Source organism: Lolium rigidum, chromosome 6, assembly GCF_022539505.1.
Source record: "Lolium rigidum isolate FL_2022 chromosome 6, APGP_CSIRO_Lrig_0.1, whole genome shotgun sequence".
Lineage (NCBI taxonomy): Eukaryota > Viridiplantae > Streptophyta > Magnoliopsida > Poales > Poaceae > Lolium > Lolium rigidum.
The window spans coordinates 359,501,606-359,515,835 of NC_061513.1; the positions used below are offsets into that span (position 1 = coordinate 359,501,606).

Sequence of the window (14,230 nt, forward strand, 5' to 3'; positions counted from 1 at the left end):
TAATTTGAGAAATTTTGAGAAAACTCTTACATAATATATAGATAGAAAATACCATTTTGGACATTGAACAATTATGTTTGGTCTGACTTGAACCCTAGGATATGAAATCATTTAGACCAAAGCATGTATATTTTGAATCCTTTTATATTGAATCATGGACCGGTTTCAAGTGCCATTTTGTATCCCAAGTCTCAGGACTTTGGTGAAACGTGCAAATATTCGTAGATGTATGTGCTATGAAATGACAGTTGCAAAAAACTAATCGAAAGATAAGACTATAGGTGTAGTGTGCACAAGTAAAACTTTCTGTCATGTTGATTGATGATCCTTTTCAGGCCCTCCCTTTGTATTTCTCCATGGTCAAAGTCTACGTGTGATTTGTTTCTAAAATTCCAAAACCTTGAAAGCCAAAAGCACCCTAACAAATTTAACACATTTTCGAGTGGTTTTGCATATCCTAAGATTTCTAAAAAGGAAGTAGTTTGAACTTGACAATGTAATGGACTGGCAATGTACTATTTTTCATAAAACAACTAGAAACAATATCTTTTGCACAAAACACAAATACTATACATTAATCTTCCTCTTATCAGTTTTAGACTGACACAAATAGTCATAGGATTTTCTATGAGGTTTTGTAGATTATCAACTCCCATCATTCCCTACGTCTATGAATTTTAGTTCACACTTTGGGAGAGCCAAAAATGGAGAATTGGGTTAGGTCAACTTACATGTCTTTAGAAAGTTTGGAATTTAATACAGTCATGGTTCAAGATACATATTAGACATGGTATCGTAGTAGGCATCATACTTAAAGGTATAGAATTCACATGATCATTTACAAATACCCATGAAATTCACTCAAGATAGAATAATTTCACGAGTGTAGAGGAATTCACTCAAGGTAGAAGAAGTACATGCGTGATCATTTACAAATATTTATGAAATTCAATCAAGATAGGAGACAAAAACACTCAAGATAAAATGCAAAAAATAGAAAATTTGAGAAAAATAAATAATGTAGAGATTGATACATAGACTACAAAAACACTCATTGAAAACAAGGGACAAAAACCGGAAGAGGTAACTAAGAATGTGAGAAAAAATAGTAATACTAAAATATAGAAGGTTTGTAGGCTTATAAACAAAAACACTAGGTGTAGAATCCGTCGTGTTCATTTAGAAATATTACATTTTTTTTGCGTTTTATTTTTCTACTGTAGTATGTACTGATTGTTAAAACCACCACCATATATCATAAAAAACTACCTTACAATGGTCCAAGGAAGTAAATTAAGAATATTTAAGATAGGAGGTAAATTTTGCCGTCGAAGGATAGTTTGGGAAGCAACCCTAATTATGCAAATATGAGACGCAAAAATGCAATATAGAAAATCCATTGTTTTTGCGCAAGCAGACATTTTACATTAATTGAGTACCTTTTATTTCGTATACACAAAGTCGAAACGGCACGCCGCTATTTTGGCGTGTGGCTAGAAGCCGCGCTCACGCACGTCGCGTTTCGAATGTGCTGCATCCTTTGTAATGAAGGAATGACTTCCATCTGTCCGTTAATATGTGATCCAAGGGCCAGGAAAGAAGTTTCCGAATTCTCGAAACACCTGAAATCTCCCCCTCTCGCCATTTCAAAAACCGAACTGCCCTCTCCGACCGCCTCGCCGCGGCCTGTCCCCCTCCTCCGCCCTCACCCCTCTCCAGTCGAGACCACTCTTCACCGGCGGCGGCCCCCTTCCCTCTTAGCCCGGCGGGCAGCGCATCGGACCTCTCTACCGATCGACGGCCTTTCTTCCTCCTGGCTCCTCCTCCCGGGTGTCGGCAGATCTGTGCGGCGGCGGCCGTCTTCGTCGGCGGCGCGCCCGGCCGGCCGTCGTCCCTAACCTGGTAAGTCACTGTACTCTCCTTCAGTAGATCTTCTCCTTCCCGGCCCACCATCTTCGCTGAATTCGGGCAGCCACTGATTCCGTGAGTAGGCCAAACTGAAGAAAAAAAAGGAGCCCCTTTTGAAATTTGAACGGCAGGTTGTTCTGTTGTAGCCTGTAGATTGAAAGTTCGTAGATTTTAGACAAGGGGCCTCCTTTAAAGGTTAGATTTTGTTTCGTTATCACAATGCTACTGCCCCGCTATCATTTGACAAGCACCGTGGGTTGGGGCCCGTTGGTTCTGAGACTTGGGAACGTTTAGTGTTGGTTTTCGGTGGAGATATTGCTCAGTTTCAGTTTTATGCAAGGAAACCTATGGCTGAGATGTGAAATATGTCTAGAAGTTTGGTGGTAGGGGTAAGTTTGGTGGACATTCGGGCCTTTCAGGGAGGGGACTGAAACCTGAAACTATGTTGAGTGGATCTGTAATGCAGTTCAATTTCATTGCGGAAATTAGGGGCAACTTCCTGATATGATTTTTGTTTATCCGCTGTTATAATTTATACTGCAAGGTACATTTTCCATGTTTTCTAGTTTAGCATCAAAAATATGTCTGACTGTCCGTGCAACATAGCTTGAAGCAACTCCTCAAATGCCTCGCTGAGCCTTGGCAGTGTAGTGATTCTGATTCCTGAGTATAATGATTCTCATGATTCTTAGATCTACAGAGAGGGGATTGAGCACTCGGTATTCAATTGTGATGACAAGCGATAAAGGAAAGGCTTCGAAGAAGGCTGGAGATGCTTCTGGACAGCCATCTACTCCTCAAGAAGGGAAAGTCAGCAATGAGCCACAGAGGCAACGGTCGCTCAATGGGTAGACACAAACAGATTTCTGCATAAACATGTTTACAGTATAATTTTTTTTCTCTTACGGTTCTCCACTCCTGTACCTTTAGGAGGACTACTGGCCCCACACGACGCTCAACCAAAGGAAATTGGACACCTGAAGAGGTATGCCATAGAGTCAAATATTGTGTCCAAATTGTTGGATGGTGAATGAACATTTGAGAATAGTTAGGATTGATCAACATAACATATGCATTATGTGAGAAACAATTCTGTGGAACACCCTGGCCCTTGCGTGGAGGCTTGAGTTATCTCATTGGGTGGTTTAGTTCCACAGTCGTAGTAAAACATATTGGAGCTCGCAAAACTGCACAACTTGGATTAACCCATGTAAAAGAGAAATGATGCATTTCAAAGTCTTATAGTATGTGTTTTGTAACTAGTGTGAGAACTGCTTGCATCTTAACCCAAACGGAGCCTATCAACACTGTGCAACTTGGATTCACCCATTTATAAGACAAATGATACACTTGGAAGTCTTATTGCATGTGTTTTGCAGAAAGATTCTTGCAACATATAGTTTCCTGCTTTATTCTGACATATATTCAATTGCAATTCTGTTCCATGCTATGTTATCAGCAGTGTGGCAGTCATGTTTTTGCAGGGCTATATTGTATATGTCTCTTAGTGCCTCACTGATGTGCGGGTGCTATTTAATCAGCATCATGATGCATAAGTCATTAAGTCCAAATATAAATCTGTGGCATATACAAAAAAAAGTTTGTTTGCTGACACTGTCTAACTTTCACATGCGTGATATTCAAATGCAGGATGATATATTGTCCAGAGCAGTTCAGACTTACAACGGGAAAAATTGGAAAAAGATAGGTACTTTCTAAGGATTGATCCATACGTGTGCAAGACTAATGTAGCAACGCTACTAGCTTACTCTTCATGATTGTATTTTCTTTGCATCATAACTGCCTTTATCACTATTGCTATATTTTTGAAGTGCATAATCATAAACAGGCATCTAAAATCCATGATCTATATCATCTTAAGTGTTCCTTTGCTGGGGGAAAGAGTAGGTAAGAACCGTGCAATGTACAAACGAGTATGTCAAAAGAATGGACATCAGGGTATGCACCCAAATTTGTAGGCACATCAGGGTGTGTGGATGCTGAACCCAAATTTGTGTGTATCGTGTTTCAACTTTCGAATGTGGTCTATGTGTTTTTCATTAACACTATTGCATCTACGAACACTCATTTTGTATTTTTCTATTCGCTTTTATTGCTTCACAATTAGAGAATTGATTTTTTCGAGGCCCTGGAGGATGATCCTTCCGTTATCTAAAAAAAGACACTGATTTTTTTTTTCGCTTTGTTTGTGCTTTCATTCATGCTTCTCTAGTCTACACTCTTTTTTCCCTTAGTGGGAGCACCTCCCCTTGTTTTGTCACAACTTCAAGCATTGACACAATAATCTTTTACTTTTCCAGCGGAATGTTTTCCTGATAGAACCGATGTACAATGCCTGCACAGATGGCAGAAGGTTCTAAATCCTGAGTTGATCAAAGGGCCATGGTCCAAAGAAGTAAGTCCCCCTATTTGATTTGTTTTCCTTTTCAGCTTTATTTTGTAAACGTTGACTGGTTTAGTCTTTGTATGCCCATATCAATTGGTTCTTTCACCTTTTCAGGAAGATGACATCATTATTGAGATGGTACAGAAATATGGTCCAAAGAAATGGTCAACCATTGCTCAAGCTTTGCCAGGACGTATAGGAAAGCAATGTCGGGAACGGTATGGCATGAACCTTTCACTTCATCATTCTTGCACCTAAGAACTTTTATCTTTGCAACTATAGTATATATGACGTAATGTTGAACAACTGAATGTGAACAGTAGGTTTATGTAGCATCGTGTTGCTCTGTTGCTTCTGCGCACCAGTATTGTGATTTTATAAGACACGTGAATAATGTAATTCCTGATGCAAGTGATACACAGCTCTCCTATAAACTCTCGGTTAAAGAATGCAGTAATCTCAACAACCAATAATGCAAGGTTGATTTTACAGAACCCCAAAGTCTTAGTATTCATCTTTCAATTATCCGTGTGATTCTACTGTTAATCCATATATCGAGTTCTGGATAAAAACGTTAATGAAATAAATTATAAATATAAAAGTTAATTTCCTAACGTAGTAATGCTAGCACCAAGATGGTAGCTAGCAATACCAGAATTCAGGATAGCTGATGTTATAATTTCTGACTCACCAAGCCTTTTGGTAAAACCAATAAAAACTAAAACAGTTTAAGTAAAGTATTAATATTTTATTTACAGTTTTACATACTACGATTATTAATCACTTACAATTTTATTTCTTAGTGAAATTTATTATTTTGGGCTCAACAGAATAGCAACTAGAATACACACTACAACTTTCATATGCTAGTAATGGTATGTTTTATTTTACTGTGTTTTCTAATCTCCATACATTCTGTAGACATATATCGATGCCTGGCATGCCACCTGTTAGATTGTTACTGAATTTTTGGTAGTTTAACATGTAGTCTTTTGTTAAAGAAATCAAGGGTGGTTACTTTAATTATGCATGTGCATTGACTTTAATTGGTAGCCATCACTAATTCATGATGGAGTATGGACCCTTTAATGATGGACTATCTTATCTGTAATTAGGTGGCACAATCATCTGAACCCTGGCATAAACAAGGATGCATGGACTCAAGAAGAGGAAATTACTCTCATACATGCCCATCGAATGTACGGAAACAAATGGGCTGAGTTGACAAAGTTCTTACCGGGAAGGTAACTGAAAAATGGTCCTTTTTATGTATGAGCTGCTGGGAAATATTTATGTATGATGTCATGATGAGCCCTGTCCTGTAAAACTTATTTTCTTCCCATTCCAGGGTCTATATCACCATCCCAGATGAATTCCCAAACTTTTGGGTTCAGCATCCACACACCCCTTTTGTATTAGCCATCATTTGTAAGATATGGTGTTATAGTTGGGGAAAGATAGTACCTAAAAAGGAGAATAAGTAGTTTGCTTTTGGAGAATAAAAGTAGGGTATAGATTCCATTAAAATGTGAAACCATTACCACTGCAGTGCTCTCTTTTATTTTCTATGAAATTTTTTTTTAATTTGTAATAGAATTAGGGCATAGGTTCAATCAAGTAATACAGGAAGCAAATAGAATGTGCAATACGTAACGTGTATTCCCTTTATGGGCATACATTCCTTCATATCATTAGATTCGTATAGTCTAGGCAGCCCCAAGGCCATGTAACTTGTATTATTGTTCTGATCACTCAATAGAGAAAGTGATAGGCCATTTCCCAAATATTGAGACACAATACGCTGGGTAAGCCCAACTGCATCTTTGATGCATCTTTTGCGCTATAACATCCCTGCCTTCCGTGATGGCTTATGAAAAAATGTGGCTGAGCTTAAAGTTACTGACTTGCTATTGAATTACTACTATTCAGCAAATAATGATTCCTTTTAGACTACTGAAATGATTGAATTTCTAAATTTGTGTTTCCTGTACCAGGACTGACAATTCGATAAAAAATCACTGGAACAGTTCTGTAAAGAAGAAAATTGATTCATATATGTCAGCAGGTTTACTTGCTCAAGTCTCGTGTCTCCCACTTATTGAACACCCTGCGAATTTTAACTCCTCACCGGCGATGACCCAACAAAACAGTGAAGATAGTGGCAGCAATGCTGTCAGGGAGGTTGAAGATTCATCAGGGTGTAGTCAATCGTCGTTGGCCATTGTTTCTTGCTCACAAGTGCAGAATGGAAATTCGGCCCTGAGCTCTGATTTACGACTAAATGTTGATCCCAGCAAGATAGAAACACATGATTCTCAATCTCTTATGTGTGAGGAAGCATGCTATGCTTCCACCGAGGGTGTTGCATCTGCTTTGTCTGAGGTTCATTGCCATGTTTCTTCCTCCGGATTTGCTTCAGATAAACACTCACAACAGGAGTTTGCTCAAAGAATGAATTTCGAGATGGAAATTGATGAAGCACCAAGTAACTCTGTGTTTGTAGATAACCAGACAATCTGTAGCACATCGAACAATGATAGATCTGTGTTACAGTATGAGATAGCACCAGATATGCCTATCTCAGTACTAACAAGCATTTCTGGAGCTGAGGAAAAAGTACATTACATTTCTGAGGCTGACTTCAGCAGTCCTAATTGTTTCAAACCAGAACTTTGGCAAGATATTTCCTTCCAGAGTCTTCTTTCTGCACCTGATATAGTTGATGAGGATTCTTTTTCAAGACTAGGTCACCAGTCAGATGCATATTCCTCTAAAGAGGACACCAATTTTGGGGCACCACCCGAACCATCACATGCATCAGATCCGTCCAGTCTGATGGTGACTGCGTATGGCCAGGGTCCGATGATGTCATTACCACAATCTCTTATCTGTTCAAATGATTTGTCTGATGCACCTGATGAAGAGTCGAGAGAGATGCCAGTTTCTGGATCCGAGATGGTTGTATACACGCATGATTCTCTTGGTGATTCTGAGCAGCCTGTTAATCATGGCAGCAGTGATGGTGGACATGATGCTTCTGCAATTATTGAAAGGATGCCGGAAAATGGGGACAAGCAGTTGACTGATGCTGAAGAACCATCATTGGCACAGAGTGAGGCTGCATCAGATGGAAAGCAAGATAAGGGAGCCCTATTCTACGAACCTCCTCGCTTCCCAAGCATGGATGTTCCATTTGTCAGTTGTGATCTTGTAACTTCCGGCGATCTCCAAGAATTTAGTCCCCTTGGCATTCGTCAGTTGATGCGCTCAACAATGAATGTAACGACTCCATTGAGATTGTGGGGCTCCCCTCCACGCGATGAAAGTCCTGATGTTGTGTTGAAGAGTGCTGCCAAAAGCTTCATAAGCACACCATCTATATTAAAGAAACGACCAAGAGATCAATCATCCCCGACTCCAGATAAAAGAATTCAGAAAAAATCCGAGACCGAAAAAGATCACACAATTGCTACCAAATCCCTTTTTGGCACTGATCGATCTACCTCTTTTCAATCTCTGGAGAAGAAACTAGAATTTTCTTATGAAAGCAAGGAATTTTTTTGCGAAACAAGTGAGATGCCAAAAGATGGACAAAATGCATTGAACAGCCATCCTTTCAATGAGCATGCGAGAGCGGAACAATGTTCCACTTCAAATATGGTCAATACTAAAGATGATCTTCCAGAAAATTTTGTAAGTACTTTCAAACCTGTTTTTCAGTTGCACTTACCCTGTTAATAGTACCTTATGTTGTAGAACAGGTAGTGGTTATAGAGTTATTGTGAAGTGGCAATAGGAGTGGGCAAAGTTACTCGAGTAAATTTAGCTTTAAGCTTCTTCAAAGGAATGTGTTTCGGATTAGCAAGTACTCTAATGATGTCATCATACATGGCATATGTGGCGTTGGATATAAAGACTGGGGAAAAACGGCGTACAAGTTTCCCCCTTGACCAGCTGACCTTGTTCTTACTTATATTCTTGTTCTGTGCAGCAACCTTCAGGTGTTCTTGTTGAGCACAATGACAATGTCATCCATGATCATGGCGCAAATGTCATGGATCAGAAAATGAACACAAATCCTGAAGCTTTATCTGCCTGCAAGGAAAGAACATGTGTTAAATCAAAGTCCACAGAACTCATTGCTGAGAAATCTTCACCTTGCATTCATATGGATTATGAATATGTGAACATGTAAGATTTCACACTATTCTCCATCTCTGATGATTTTTGTGCTTTTCAATCGGTTTGTCTTGGTTGGTTGCTCATATTATGTGAGAGTTTAAGACGTAGCAGGTCTCATGGCAACTGATTGTTTGGGGGATGATTGTTTTGTCCTGATCTGGTTACTAGCAAACATCAATGCTGAATATGCAACCCTGTATAATTATGCAGAGTTGTGAAATCCACTAAATATAAATTTTGAAGCTGGTACCTGGCAAGTGGTCATCATTCATGTTAAACTTTGTTTGTTGCTAGACAACTTAATTAGTCTGAAGATATAGATTTACCTAGATACTATTCTAGTACTACCCCTGTTCCAAAATGTAAGATGTTTTGAGCCTACCAAAACGTCTTACATTTTGGAACAGATGTAATATTAGATTTACAAGTGTAAAGATTAATACTTATCTGTGAAAATAGAAGATTTGAGTAAGTGCTTCCATTTTTACTCTGAACTTGCATATCATTTGCCAGATATTTTGATCTATCTAGACTACGACGATAATATGTCACTTATCAACTAACTCCCCTGCTTGGATTAGCATCTAGAAGTTAATATCAACTGTCAAATAACACATGGATCTTTGTAATGAAGAACACAATTATGGTAGCAAATTGGCAGTCAGTTTGTTCTTTTTGCTAATTCTTAATCGTTGGTCTTGTCAGATTGGCTGATACCCCTGGTGTCAAAAGAGGATTGGAATCTCCTTCGGCTTGGAAGTCTCCTTGGTTTATCGATATGCAATATAAGGTACCTTTACGACCAGCATGTAATTTGATATCCCATATTCTTAATCCTTAAATGAATCAACAGGGATGTGAATCATTATCCTATATTTGTAGCTTTGCACTTTTGAGTTGGTGCATTAGAAGTGTTTTTTTTTGGGTCATGTATTACTCTCCAGAAGCATACTGTTTCCATTCTATGTGCTGATATCTTTACTTGTGCCTATATGTTCTTCACAGGGGTCCTACTTTGTCAGCCCAGCAGATACAACCTACGATGCATTAGGATTGATGAAACGGATAAATGTGCAGAGTGCTGCTGCTTTTGCGGATGCCCGTGAGGTCCTGGCAAGTGGCAGTCGATGTGACAGCAAAGATTTTGATAAGGAAAACAAGGAAAACATAGATGCCGAGAACGAAACGGGGACTAGCAAGACACAAACAAAAATCATGGTGCGTAGTTCTCAACCGCTTCTTTCAGTAACTGGGATATTGGACTTCTATTTTTAGGAGACATAATATATTTTAGAACGTACCATAATTTGAATGTTTGTCGATATAGCAATAACAAACTTATGTGGGAAAATCATGGTAATATGATTGCTGTAGTTGGTCAAATCATCCTTAGTTTTCCTAGATACACTCCCTCCATGCCAAAATGTAGTGCGTATGAGAATTTTTAAAAGTCAAATGACATGAAGTTTGACCAAGTATGTAGGAAAAAATATCAACATCTAAAATACTAAATCAATACCGTTAGATTTCTCATGATGTATATTTTCGTATGGTATACAACTATACATTTTGTATGGTAGATGTAGATAATTTTCTCAAAAAACTTGTCAAAGTTAATATCGTTTGACTTTTTAAAAATCTTATATGCACTACATCGTGGCAAGGAGGGAGTATATAGCAATGAAAAATCTTGTGTGGGAAAAAATCATGGTAATATGATTTTGACCAATTTTAAACAAACTAGATCGAGCATCAAACACCAGTTTGTATATGATACTTCAAAACCTGCAATATCATCGGTAGTTCTAACTCCAATCAACAACAATGCAGGCTGAGGCAAGAGTCCTTGACTTCAATGAGTGCGCCACACCAGTAAGAACAGCAGGCAACACCGTCGGCACCGGCCTGTCAAGATCTCTCAGCTCTCCTATTCCTTCCTCCCACCTCCTGAAAAGTTTGCGATAGGGATACACCAGACCAGAGACATTCTTTGATAGCGCGTTACCAGCATGTACATGCCTCCTCGTAAATCCCAACACCCAATTGTTCTCTTGTTCGCTGCATCTGTTACCCTTGTAACCTGTGACTGGACCGCTGTTCGGCGCACAATTTCAGCCAAGAAAGGATCCCCGGACTGTTGAAAGCTGTACAATTTAATTTATATATTGTTAATATGTGACATCCCAGACCCAGACTCTCACTGTCTTAGTGAGTCTGGTAAACGGGGCAGTTTTGAGCTGGTCTAGTTATGTATTTGCAACTCGTTTACTTCTTCCTGGAGATTGAAATCCATTTTTGGTACCAAGTATGGGTACAGTATCTATGTACAGTTTTGTCTATGATCAACTTGTATTTTCATGTCATGCATGAGAAACCTTTTTGGAGCATGTACGATTCGCAGCTAGGCGAGTTCTGAATCTGCTCCCCTGCATCGTACATGTATATTGTCTGGGCAGGAATCGTAAGGATTCCTGCCGAGAAGTGATCGCTACACAATGCTAGTGAGGGCATGTAGGTAGCTTCTCTCATGGTGACATGCACCTGCAGTGAGTGACGCTCAGAAACAGGAGGTTGTGGTCAGTTATAGTGGGTGACTCCACGAAGTGGTCGGAGACGATCTGGAAGGGGTCCTGTCCATGGGTGGCTGCTGCAGCGAGCTCGGTTGCTTTGGCATTGGCGGGAGAGGCTACAGCTGGGGGGACCATCGAGGTGGTTCAATCAAACAGTTCACACATTCTCAAACTTATCCCTCTGAGATTTATCCCAAATTTCACCATTCATCAAGGCTGATGTTCTTCTGGCCATGAGCATGGGGACGATGTATCCGGTGCTCTTGTCATTTGTGCACTGCAGGTATTTTTAAACTCAAAGCAACCCATGAAAATGTCTGAAAACACAATGCGTTGATATAACATTAGTCCTATGTCATAGAAATTCAGACCCAAACTAAACAAAAAGGTAAATGCATATGTAAATAGTAGCTAATTTGAATTGTATTGTCAATTTTGCTCATTATCGCCTTTATTGCTGAATTTGTCTTTTTTTTGTTTCTTCAGTTGTAGATTGGAGTTTAGAATCAATCTTTTTTGGTAAGATTTGTGAAAGCTTAGCTAAAACTTTTGAAACATCTGTGGAACTCGATTCAAACCTTTGTGAAATATCAATTCCAATTAAACCTTGTGAAATCATTTTCAGTACTTGTGAAACCTTAATTAAATCTTAGCCAAACAAACGTTCCGGAGCAAATTAGTGTAAGGAAACCTTTGTGAAACATTAATTTAAACTTGGATTGAATACTTTACAAACATCAACTCCATCGGAACCACGCCGCCACATTTTTCTCCAATGCCTTGGCAGACTCTACGGCTCTACCACCCACCCCTTCAACCGCCCGCTAATCACTCCATCGGTCTCATCCAGAACGGCGGTGACTCTAGCAGAACAGCGGGTGGACTCTACGTCTCCACCATGGTACCACCCACCCCTTCCACCGCGTGCTCAAACGGTCTTATCTAGTCATCCAGAACACCGCTGACTCTACCAGAACGGGGCAGCCCCCACAAGCCTCAGGGTACGTTTGGTTTGCTGCCAAAATTTTGGTTGCCAATGAGTCTTCCTTCAACTATATCACAGATTCTTGCCAAATAATTGGTCAAGTGTGGGTGTAGGATTCCTTAGTCAAAATATTGGCCAATTCTTAACAACATTTGGTAGGGTAGAAGGGGACATGAACCAAACATGCCCTCACCTCCCACTCTCCTCCAGCAATGCCGCCTAGCCCGGAGTCCCAAACGGCGTACTTTTTTAAACGAGGTCCTCGTGCCTGGGGAATTTTGGTATGTGGTCACCATTTCGTCTGCTCGGCTGATCTGATCTGCAAGTATGGAAGTTATGTTTCCATGTCATCAGATGAAGAGCCCACTAAGAAGCTTCTGCATAGAGGTATGTAGAACATGACTATTTGAACTATTTTATATAGTATAATAATGTGTATTCCATGTCTAAGTAGCTCTGAATTTTGAATGGTACACGATTTTTTTTAAGAATTTGGGTAAGTAACTGAAATATGGTAAGTGTGAATGTCATACCCATGCATAAGTAGTTTTAATATTTAGCACCTTAATGTATGATGCAGATGATCACCTCTATAATCTATTTCATAATCTGGGCTTCCCAATGATACCATATTTCTATATGTTATATGATCAGGACCTCAACACAGGGGTCGCACGGACTATGATAAGAAGTGTATGTTTGAAAACGACATGTATCTGACAGAAGATCATGTGAGCTTCCTTTTAGATTGATGTGATCCCGCTTCTCCACCGAAAATCAAGTACTACCTTCACAAAATGACATTCATCTGTCAGAAAGATGTGCAAACTGGTAAGATTATCATGCTATTTTTTAGACATGAATAAGCTGCATACGATATTTACTTACCTAATAATTACAAGTATATGCTAATTATTCAATTCTATTGACCACATAATATTGGGTACCTAAAGAATCTACTTGTTTGTGGTCAACGTGTTCATGTCCATGTTTCGCGCATGGCTATCAAGAACCCAATGGTACTTATGTTGAAGATGGGATATAGGTCAAAAAAATGCAAACTTAATTGGATGGAACACGGTTGTGAGGAGGTTCAACTTAAAGGAGGGTGACGATGTCCTTTTCTCCTTCCATGCATGAAAGAGATGACGGAGAGCTACATCTTCTGATTGAGACCCTTCCAAGCCAATATTAATGCTAAGTGTTAGAGTACTAACTATATATGCTAGACTGCTAGTTTGATGTATGCACTGGAATATGTATGGATTGCTATAAAGTTTGATGTATATATATGCACTTCTAGTGTGTATGGATTTCCCCAACTATATGCATTATTGCGTTTAAATTACCCTGCTGCATATTTATTTACAATTATTTACAAGAATTTCGAGGCGATTTGGAATAATATACATCTCAAACCGAGAAAGTGTTCCAAGCGGTCTGAAATAATATGTGTCTCAATTCAACAAAGTATTGTAGGAGGTCTCGAGTAATAGACGTCTCAGGATGGCATCTTTTTTAAGACGGTATATAATATCAGGCATCTGAGGGTCCATAATTTTTGCAACCGGCCCTGAAAAGAAACCTCCTCAGGGCATCTGGAGTTTCGAGACGGATGTTATTAGTGCCCGTCTGAGGGTGCTGTTCTTTGAGCCGACGAGAACCATCCCAGGGTGGCACGCTGGTAGAGACCGGCTCTAAATAACAGGTCGGTACTAGTAATGTACCCCTTCACCACTCCCCTCAGTGTACCGGGAGAAATCCCAGGACTAGCCCGGGCAACAACGTCATCAGCGCCACATTCTTTCTTGAAGGTGTGGCTTGGTACTCGGCGATTAGGAGGCATAGGAGCGTGGTGGGACTTTTTCGGAGAGCGCAACGGTTGCGGGTCATCATCACTTTTGTTGAGCCGGCGTTGTTGCCATTAGTTTCTCTTGTTTATCTTTTGGGCTCGTTTGAGTTATTATCCCAGCAAGGATCTCGCAGTTGTATCGTGTGGTTGCTATGTTAATATAGTGGGTCAAAAGCCTATTTCAAGGAACGTAAAATTTTTGTTATCATCTTACCAAACATATGTGGTAATCCTAGGTGCTTTGAAATTTTCTTGGGCATTTATTGACAAAGGTATTTCTTCTAATGCTAATATTATAAGGCCTACCAACTTGAAAGTTTCTATAT

At 39.6% G+C, this 14,230-nt stretch overlaps 1 protein-coding gene across 1 annotated transcript; it reads left to right on the forward strand.

The window, feature by feature from the left end:
- Nucleotides 1-2,640: 2,640 nt before the first annotated feature.
- Nucleotides 2,641-10,462, forward strand: LOC124658836 (transcription factor MYB3R-1-like). Its single transcript, XM_047196842.1, has 13 exons — nt 2,641-2,756; nt 2,839-2,893; nt 3,559-3,616; nt 4,230-4,324; nt 4,430-4,533; nt 5,431-5,559; nt 6,310-6,496; nt 6,560-6,698; nt 6,771-8,008; nt 8,307-8,506; nt 9,203-9,287; nt 9,503-9,715; nt 10,328-10,462. The coding sequence occupies exons 1-13, from the start codon at nt 2,641-2,643 to the stop codon at nt 10,460-10,462; spliced, it is 2,754 nt and encodes a 917-aa protein (XP_047052798.1).
- Nucleotides 10,463-14,230: the final 3,768 nt, after the last annotated feature.

Bases quoted from the DNA above. Each gene is read 5' to 3' on its own strand.
- LOC124658836 (XM_047196842.1), top strand. From the start codon at position 2,641: ATGACAAGCGATAAAGGAAAGGCTTCGAAGAAGGCTGGAGATGCTTCT. The intron at 2,894-3,558 runs GTATGCCATAGA...ATTCAAATGCAG, and splicing joins GAAATTGGACACCTGAAGAG to GATGATATATTGTCCAGAGC. The intron at 4,325-4,429 runs GTAAGTCCCCCT...TCACCTTTTCAG, and splicing joins AAGGGCCATGGTCCAAAGAA to GAAGATGACATCATTATTGA.